General features: G+C 47.2%; 1 protein-coding gene across 7 annotated transcripts in view; it reads right to left on the bottom strand.

Annotated features, from left to right (window-relative positions):
* Window positions 1–1,227: 1,227 nt before the first annotated feature.
* CASZ1 (castor zinc finger 1) overlaps window positions 1,228–10,077 on the bottom strand; it is a 195,363-nt gene continuing 186,513 nt past the window's right edge. For 3 of the 7 annotated variants that reach the window (XM_030463456.1, XM_030463457.1, XM_030463454.1), the window contains 4 exons: window positions 9,498–9,646; window positions 7,990–8,224; window positions 6,280–6,573; window positions 1,229–2,935 (listed from right to left, as the gene is read on the bottom strand). In XM_030463456.1, the coding sequence (XP_030319316.1) occupies window positions 1,695–2,935; window positions 6,280–6,573; window positions 7,990–8,224; window positions 9,498–9,646 (1,919 nt within the window). In that variant the 3' untranslated portion in view covers window positions 1,229–1,694. Of the gene's footprint in view, window positions 2,936–6,279; window positions 6,574–7,989; window positions 8,225–9,497; window positions 9,647–10,077 lie in introns of all 7 variants that reach the window. The other 4 variants (XM_030463455.1, XM_030463453.1, XM_030463459.1 and 1 more) reach the window with 2 other exon arrangements.

The following is a 10,077-nucleotide window of genomic DNA, read 5'->3' as shown; positions in this document are numbered from 1 at the left end:
CAGGGGAAAGCCTCTTTCTGGAGGTGGCAGGTCTGAACATGCTACAGCTGCATTTCCTTATGCAGCACCCAAGCTATTAGCCCCACTTGTCAGAATTTATCAGTACAGACCTAATTCTAAGCTGGACTCTATCCTGCTCTGAGCTGGCATCTGTCCCAGCTTGGAGGTCTCTGAGCTGTGCAGGTTGTAGCAGCTTCATGTTTTGTAGCTGCAAGATTCATGGCTGGGCCAATAGCTCCAGAGGTGCTGTAGAACAGTCCTGTCCCCCCTCCCTGACACAGTGCTGAGCAAAAAGAGAAAACCCTCCCCCCGCCCCCCCAATCCCCAGTCTGAGTGGGACATCCCACAAATGGGACCCTGAATGTTTGCCTGCCCCTTCAGTGGTGCCTCCACCCTCTCCCAGAAGTCACCAGAGATCCGTATCAGTCCATGCAGGAAAGACATGGCTTGCCCATCCCCAGTGAAAGGCTGGGGACAAGGGCTTGGGGACTGGGGACATACCTGTCATTGTACAACTGCTTGGGTCTGAGAGCAAGAAGTAGTTTCAAGGCTGCTGTAATGGCTGGGATGCTCTTCTGAGCACGGTGCTCCTTGTGCTGCACCGTGGGCCAGAGTGTCAGCTCACAACCTCCTGAGATGGCAGTACTGAAGCACCACAAAAACGCCTCACCCTCACCAGAGAGGAAGCACCTGGGGGGTTGGGATGAGATGGAACTGGATGGGAGATTAACCCCCTCCTCCAGTGTGACAAACCCTTTAACTGCCCGCCGTGTCCTTCCCAAATTACCTCAGCTAAATCCCTACGGGCAGACCAGCGGGGATGAGGAGAGGTGTCCTACAGAGAAAGTGTAGACTGAGAAAGTTTTACAATATAAATAGCATTCAAAATTATTATCATTAACAGTAAAAAGGATCTGGAAGAACAGAGGAGTGTCCCATTCCCACCCCTGCTCGTTCATTAATGCGTCCTCATTTATGTGACAATAAATACCCACTCCCACCCTTGCTGTCTGATGCCATTCATTTAATGCTGGAGAAAGAAGGGGGGAGGGGTGGAGAGAGAGAGCACACACCCCTCACCCCCCCTTCCCACTGGCAAAAGCTGAGCTGGTTGTCTTTGTGACACCAATTCCTTGAATTTTATATATGTGTGTGTGTGTGTACATTATATATAGAGAGAGACACACACACAAATATATATTTCTAAAATTCATTACCTCTTGTTCCCACCCACCCCCCTCCAAGAAGTGGAGATTATTATTAATATCGTACAACTGAAAACATGGAAAAATAAAACCCAGAAAGAAAAATGGGGGGATAGAGCCCCACCCATAACAAAGGGTCCCCAGATGGGCACAGGCCCCACGCACCATGCTGGGAGCAAGGAAAAGCAGCTGGTACCCTCAAGGTTCATGTCCATAGGAGAGGGTATTTCTTGCTGCATCCTGCCCCATGTTCTGTGATCTGCAGAATGAAGTGATGCAGCACCAGTCCTGCTGCCAACCTGTCTCTCTTATGGGGCCTGCTGAGGAGCATGGGGTTCCTTCCTTCCTCTCTCTGTCTCTCGTGTGTGTGTGTGGCACGGAGTTTGTTTTTCACTTGCCATCCCAATCTTTGTTCTTGCCTCATATGGGGTCCTCTTATTAATTCTGTGTAAGAGCAAAACCAAACCACTGCCACTGTTGTCTCTAAGATTAAGGAGAAGCTGCTGGAGCAACGGTAGAGGCTGGGGCAGCAGCTGGAGCAGGAGCTGGGGCTGGAGTAAGGGCTGGCTCGCCCTGTGGCCTGGAAGCATCACCATGGTCTGTGGAAGAAGCAGCCTCCTCTGGGTCTCCATCTTCTTTAGTGGCCAGGCCCTCAGGGTCAGGCAGCGATTCCTCAGAATCTGTGTTCAAGTCTTCTTCATCATCCTCCTCATCGTCATCATCATCGTCCTCCTCTTCATCATCCTCCTCTTCTTCATTCATCTCCTCCTCATCATCCTCTTCATCCTCTTGGGAAGAATCTTCCTCATCTTCCACATCACCAGAGCCAGATGCCACTGCCCCCCTCTCCTGAGGCGCGGTCCCGGCTCTGCTGGGGGAAGGACCTTCAGTGGCTTCTGACTGCTTCTTGCTGAGGTCCAGGGAATCATTGAGGCCCACACCAGCTGCATTCTGCAGGAAGAAGAGGGAGCTGTTGTTGTCAGTGCTGAGGTTGAGGGAACTGTCCAGGTTGATGGAAGAGTTCTGGATGTCATACTCAAGAGCGGAGTGGGCAAGGCCCTCGGGGCCAGGAGAGATGGCAGGAAGCTCTCCTCGCTCCTGCTTCTCGTGCTTGCGCTTGTGCGAGTCCATCTGTGACATGCCCACCACCGTGTGTTTGCAGCCAGGGTAGGTGCAGTGGAAGTGGGAGCACTTGAGTTTGTACTTGCAGTCAGGCACCTCGCAGTCCACGCTTGAGCTGAACTGGCAGAAGCCAGCAGCACTGATGACGTCCTGCTTGCCGTGGTGCTTACGGTGGGCTGTCACCTTAGTGCTGTCAGTGCAGCGGAAGCCACAACGCAGACAGTGGAAGTGTGTGCTGTTGCCAGAGAACTGACAGTCGGGGAAGTTGCAGCTCAGGGAGGACTTGAAACGTTTGAAATCATCCAACACCAGGTTGTCCACACGGTCGTGATGCTGGGCGTGCTTGTACATGTGGGTTCGGCCGCAGAACTTGTAGCCGCAGTTCTCCCGCGTGCAGTGGTAGTGGGTGACCTTGAGGGAGAACTGGCAGCTGGAGTCCTTGCAGTCCTCGTAGAGGTCGTAGCGCCGGAATCCCTCCAGCATCATCCCCTCATCCAGCATCTTGCGTGAGGACGCGGTCTTGCGGCGCTTGCCGAACGGGGACATGTCCTCGATAATCCAGAAACGCTTCTTGGCCCCCGAGGCGGTTGGCATGGTGATGGTGTTCCCTGAGGAGACAAAGCAAAGAGCCGGGTTGCTGCCTGCCAGGTCTCTCCTCATCTAACCATCCTGGCAAGCTCTGGATTTGCCAGGACACCATCCTGCAGCTGTTCCCACCCAGCAGCTCTTCCCTCAAGCTGAACGTAAGCCCAAACTGGGATCCTGGGCTGGCTGATGCCTGCTGGATGTGGCTTCCTCCATTTTCAGCATCTCTTACCTTGCTGCTAACTGGTACTGCCCAAACACTAACTGTTGCTTCTCTGGTTAGCTACTCAACGGATTTTCCTGCTGCTTAGGTAATCTCTACTTCTGGGTTCCTCAAATCAGACTTTAATATGGAGGAGCTGCTTCTTCCAGTCCAGGGACTGAGGTGGTTTACTGTAGTTGACTGGGGTTGAAGTGGTAGAAGAGTTTAAGCACACTAAAACCTGGTACGTGTGCACCCTGTTCCCCTGCCCAAGCTCCTGCAACTGCCAAGGACAGGCAGGAAGGGAAGGAAGATCCCGTGTGTGATTAAAACTGCAAGGGGGGGAATTTATAGAAATAGGATGGACTTTGGCCAGGAGACTGCAACATCCCTCACTGTAATGAGCCTACATATTACGATGAGTGCACTTAGAAAGACAGATGGACAGATGTTCAATGGAGCTAATTCTCATCATCACTAGCCAGTGGACTCTCAGAGAAAATACCAGTTCTACAGCTTTCCCTTGGGTCTCAAAAATCACATGATGCCCCTAGTAAATAAAGAGCCCTCATCTATCTTCCACTTTCATTCACGAGGCCAACATAACTGGCTAGTGCTCGCGTCCCCTAGGATCAAGCTGACATCAAGGACTCGACCTCATTATATCTATTAACTTTTTTTTCTTCTCTGCTTGCCATTTCCAGAATGAAACCACAAGCTCCAGTATCAACATGCAGCACAGACAAGGTTGGAAGCAAGAATTTCTCACCAGGTGCAGAACTGTGAGTGTAACTGGAAATTTTGGTTGGTAACCAAAACATACTTTTTTTTTTTTTCCTTTTTTTTTTGCCTCTCTTCATGCTGAAACTGCCACCCTCTTAAGAAGAGGCGTGATTTGTGACATGTAGTGCCTGGGGCCTGAGAATCCAGAGCAGCTTGCATCCCTGTCTAGGAGACTGAAGAAACAGTCATCTCTTTGACTGTTGTAGAATTATTTATTTTTCAGGCTGATAAGCAGGTATTAAAGTGACAACTGCTTGTTATGCCAGATCTGTCCCTGCAAATGACAACCCTTGAAGAGAAGGTGGCAATCACTGAAGGAAGACAGTTGAGCTGGCCCTGTACTGAAAGGTACAAGTCCATGGAAATGGTAGCAGCCACCAGGTCTCCTGCCTGGGCTACACAGATTGCAGGATAAACCAAGAACAAAAGATTTTTCCACCCCCATTTGTTACATGAGCACTTCTTTGCTCAGACTGCAAACAGGGCCACCAGCTTGAGGCACCCATGGTGAGACCATCCTAGTGATGTGTGTAGCTGGTGGAAAATGCATGTTAAGGCTAATTTAACCAGCTATCAGTGAAAGAATAACTTTCTGTCAGTGAAGATTTTAAATTAGCAAGCTCTTAGCTATAGAAGCTGTGACCAATTGCTCTCTGCTTCCCACCCCCAAACATCTGGTATTGTAAAATGTGGTTCTCCAGTTCCAGGCAAGTAGTGTAAATGCATCACTCTCTGCACAAATCACTGCTATCCAGATAACCCATTACTCCTTCCTTTTAAAAAAAATACCATCAAGACTTTTGGCCTTAGTGTGAATGCTCATCTTGTCTGCCTCCAGACAGGAATATGGGAGAAGCATCTTAGGAGAAAGACTCTGGATGGGAAATGTGGGAAATCAGCAGAATTTAAATTTTACCTATTTTAATCTCAGTGTATCTGCCTAGCTTTTACAACAGCTCATCTTTAGTTTGTCAAAACTTCAGTTAAACCAATTTTGTTATCTATTCCAGGCAAAGTTTTAGAGCAAGGGTATGAAAGAGAGATGGTAACCTCAGTTACACTCTGTGAGCCACTGGACAATGTTCAGTCCCTACCCCCCAGTTGAAGATCACAACTTCAACACATTTAATCCCAAGAAAATCTCCATGCTGAGTGTGTGCCACGAGCTTGTGTTTTCCACTACTACTAACATAACCATTGACAAAACTATGCAAGGATAAAAAGAAAAAAAACTTAAAATACAGAATTAGAGGAAAGCACAGCACAAAGGTAAGATGTTTCAGGTTGCATGCAAGTCAGTTAAAAAAAAAAATCCAAAAAAGAGGCACAAAACCATAGTTTCTGATCTATTTTGCTCATTGGAACACACTCCTCCAGACAGGGCAAGGATTCTTCTCCTGCCAAGTCCCATGAGAAAAACCTGTGAAATTCCAAGTGGAGTTGGTCCTCCAGCCACACTCCAACCATTTAGCTTGGATTTGTCTATTAATAAAACTGGGAGCAAGAATGACTGAGATATTTGTAGGCTGCCCAAATCCTCTTAAGTGTGAACTTTAAGCACAAATATGCTCATAATTAACTAGAAAAGAGCTGGGAGCTGGGAAAAGAAGCCAAAACTGAGACACACCCTGAAAAACATTCCCAGCTGGAATGAGAATCCCCAGCCCGAGACATCTCTGATCTTAGTCACACGTGGGAAACATGGCAGCTTAAAACTAAAAATGTAGATATATTTTCTGCAGCTGTTAAGAGCAGATGTAAATAACAGTGAGTGTGAGAAACAGCCTTAGCTGACTGATGATGTCATCCTAGTGACAGTGACTGTACTTCACTCTCCTACTTGTGCTGGGAAAAGCAGCCCCGAATTTAAGACTTTGTCTATGAACAGGAAGCAGTGAAACTTACAAGAGCTACAAAAACATGGGCCCTGGGTACCCTGTCAGCCATTTACCTGCTGAGATGTGTTCAGCCAGACTATGGTGGGCACTAGGCTGCTGGCCTGGAAGATCTGAGCAAGAATTCCAAATCCAAATGCTACATGAGCCAACGTCTGCTTTGTGGCCATGCAGCTGCTATTAAGAGGCTGGAAGTGTTTTTAAACTATGGACTTGGTTAGATTTTTTTTTTTTCACTGTTTGGAATTTGTGGGTATTGCTCTCAGGTAACCAAATATCTCCCCCTGTTTTGGTCACCCCTTTCACCTGTGGTTACTGTGTCAGCAGACAACAGGAAAAGGCCTGGACAGGCCCCTTGGATAAAATTAAGTAAGAGAGAGGGCAACGTTTGCTGTTTTACTGCTCCAAAGGTGCAAAGAAAAAAACTGTGGGCAGGGTGAGTGGGGAAGGAGATGGGCACACTAAGAAGAAAGCAAAGAAGTGTTACCTGCTGCATCCTGAACTAAGGGAACGTCACTTTTTACTGGAGTTGGAGTGGCAATGATGGGCGAAAACCCAGTGGTGCTGGCGGCAGGCATGACAATGCCTCTGCTGGATCCAAGAGTGGCACTGAGCAGAGAGTATGAGAGACAAGATGGAGAGAAGAGATAGGGGAGGGTGGGAAGGGGAGACCTAAGCAGGGCTTGTGAGAAAGATGGAGGCAGAGATGGTGGTTGAGGTTGTGGTGCATTGTGGGTTGCATCATCGGCAGCAGCAGTGGCAGTAGAAGGAACCAGGCAGCCTGGAGAATGTGGAGAGAAGAAAAAAAAAAAAAAAAAAAAAGAAAAAAAAAGCAGAAAAAAAGGAAAAAAACCAAAATAACAAAACAAAAGAAAAAACAGAAACAAAAAACAAAAGAACTGAAATGAGAACCCAGGAGCAGAAGCAATATGATGAAAATGGAAAAATACATTCATAAATGTATGAAACAGAACTGTAACAGAAGAAACAGAAGGCAAGGAACTGACAGCATCAGGAAGAGGACAGTAGTCTCTGCAAAAGGCAAGGTGGCTTTAGTGGCATGGGGGAAGAGCCACAGGCTTTCACACAGAAATCCCTCCTTATCTGGTCCTTGCTCATCTCTGTGGTGCTAGCTTGTCCCAGCTAATAGCTGCAGGTCTTACACTCTGGGCAGGTGGAGGTACTCACTCCCTGGATAGCACTGGGGGCATTTCCCAGGAAATGTGACTTGGCCAGACACAGCATGGACAATGGAGAGAGTGCCAGGAACCAGTGTCCCACCAGAGCTCTCTGGAGGACCTTTTGTGTCATGGGGCAACCACTGTCATGACCCAGCACTGTTCACACAACTATGGTGCATCTGACACCTGCATAGAGCCTGCATCTGACTGGTGTGGGAAAGAAATGCATGAAAATGTGTAGGAAATGAAAGCAAACTCAGTGAGGCAGCCAAGCTGGAATGTAATACTTACACCTGGCAGCTAAGAGACCCCTGGATCACCACTAGATGATAAAAGAATTCATCAAGATATGTGACTACTGACAAGATAACCCTCTAATACAGGGCAGTGGGAGATGGCTACACGTTACCCACAAACAGGGAACAATGGCAGAAACTTCCAAAAAAGAGGGGATAATGGGGGTTTTCTCTGTGCAGCCACTGCACAAAGTGGATCAAGAGTTTTTACACGAGGAAGGAAGCTCAAGTGAGCTGCTTTCATATGCTGATTTCTGAAGATGTGGTAGGTTATCCCCCCTGTGTATAAAGTATCTGCTATTGTACAGTCTTTACCTCAGCAGGATAGGAAAGTGCTTGACTTCAGATGCTGCACAAGTAAATACAAAAAGCTATCAGGGGAAATGACAAGGCCCACAATGTGGTTATTTTGTTTTGGTTTTTTGATTGTTTTGTTTTTTTAATTTGTTATTAAAATAGATCCAGCTTGTAGACATAGGATAAAAACCTCCTTTCAGGAGAGAAAAAAAGATATGCTGTTGGTTCATGGATGCCTGAGGTGCAGATTTTGGTGAATCTCTGCTCACAAATGATGGAGGAAGCTGGGTTAGTAAGAGACACCACTGAGAAGCTGGTACAGTTTATATTTTAAGGTGCAGCTGCCATTTGGCCTATCTTCATGAGGTTATCTCCCAAGTGAGCAGGCATCTGATGATCCATTTCACCCCCCTCCCCTCTTACCTGCTGATGTACTCTCATTACCCACTGGGGTGCTGGAGCAGCTGCGATCCATGTTGGAAGATTCAGAGGAGATACCCCCAGGGCTACAGCCAGTGTAGTCCATGTACTCATCTGTTTCAGTGTCCATCATGCTCGGGGGTCCCTGAAAGGAAGCTGGGGTTCCTGATGAGGCTGGGCTGGGAGCCATGCTGCCAACCTGGGGGAGGTTTTCATTTCTTGGAGTGTGGCCAATAACCTGCAGCAAGAAAACAGGACAGGGACTTTCACACCAAAAGCAAAATGCCAGGACCCAAACCATCTGTCTGCACGTTCATTGCTCTCTGTCACAGTTCATGAGGGATAATCTGGAACATGCTCACGAGTGGAACTCATGGCACCATGGCTAGGAGCAGGAATGCTGCCTTCAGAGCACTGAACTTGGCACTTGTATCCTGGTACATGGATTGTGATGGGCTCAGAGGCTGGGAGTGTTAATCTTGGCACCAGCATCCTGGTGTGTGGATTCTGATGCATTCAGAAGCAGGAGGTGTTAATCTTGGCATTACTGCCTTACTGTGTGGGTCCTGTGGGTCCAGTTTGGAGACTGGAAATACAACTGCTGCCATGACTGTCCTCTTGCCTGTTGAGACACTGCAGCAGAACACAGACTGACCCCACTGCTGCTGTGTGGATGCTCTGTTGTGGCCTGGCAGAGTTTACACAGGTAGGTGCCCAGAGCAGTGTTTGTCCAAACATGGCACTAAGTGTCTACTGAGCACCAGAAAATGTCCTTAGGGTCCCATCAGCTGCAGGCATTTAAAGCCAGGTTGTTTCATCTCCCAGCTCAGTGGGAGTTAAAGCAACCAAGGAATAAAAACAAGCAGGAGGTTGCAGGACTGCTGCCATTCTGAGCTGCACCTCAGTGCTGCAGTTGAAACTCTTCAATTTATTCATGAAACAGACAAACCTCACCTGCCAATTGCTCTGTTATGTGCTAGAAAAGAGGTAACTGCATCATTCTGCTACTTCCTGAGAGAGGACAAACTAACTCCAAATCAATAAGAGAAGAGAAATTTCAAGACTGGTATTTCTCCCATTGTAGATGGAAGCAGGGTATAATTCCTCATGTGCAACAGGAAATGTTTGCTTTAACCAGCACATTCAATCCTTCCACATCCTAAGCACTTTAGTTTTAATAAGCCAATTGGTGTATATTGAGGGAGCAAGAAGTGAGTGCAAGTTAGTGTTATCCTCGTCAATTTTTTTTTCCTCTGGGATTCACAGGGAGAAGCTGTTTGCCCTCAGTAATGCTCTGATATCTATGCTTCATCATCTTTCCTTCTTGCAGAATTTTAACCAGGTAAAGCTCAGATGAACTCATATATCCCAGCTGCTTCCTTCTCCAGGCAGACACAAACCCTTAAGAATTTGGCTATGATGTGTCTTGGGACTGCAGCAAGTCTGCAGCAAGCAACCCAAGGGACCAACACTGTCTGTGGATCTCAAACTGAAATAACCATTGAAGTCACCTGAGTAGGAACACGGTCAAAGTTCTTCCCCAGCATCCTTCTCATGTGCTTTCTGGCATGGGATGTCATTTGGTGCTTGAGCAGGAAGGAGAACTGGCAGCCCTCACGAATGCAGTGGAAGTGGCTGTTCACCTGGTTGTACTTGCAACCTACAGACAAAAAAACATCACATGTTTTTTGTACATGTTTTCATGTACATGTGGTACATGAAAGGCTCTGAGTGGGAAAGAGACTTTAGGGAAGATCATCTGGAGACCAAACAAGGCTCCCATTCCTCTTCATTTTCTTCTAAAGAAAGGGACATTCCCATCACATTTAGCAGTGCCTGATGCTCTCCAGTCTTAGCTGGCAATTTTTCTTTACAAAGAGAAGTAAACCCAAGACATTTAGCTGCATCATAGAAATCACAAGTTAAAATACTCGGATTAGAAATGGAAACTTCTTTTTTTCTCTTTTTTCCTTTAACTGTGCTCTCAGAAAAGCAGTCTCTTACATGCCCTGGCTCAGGTCAGTGTATGCTCTCAGCTCACACAGAAATCAGCCCAGATAAAACTGAGTGTTTACTGCCACTCCAAATTTG

This window comes from Calypte anna, chromosome 21 (genome assembly GCF_003957555.1).
Source record: "Calypte anna isolate BGI_N300 chromosome 21, bCalAnn1_v1.p, whole genome shotgun sequence".
In the NCBI taxonomy this organism is placed as follows: Eukaryota; Metazoa; Chordata; class Aves; order Apodiformes; family Trochilidae; genus Calypte; species Calypte anna.
This window is presented reverse-complemented; position numbering and strand designations above follow the sequence as displayed.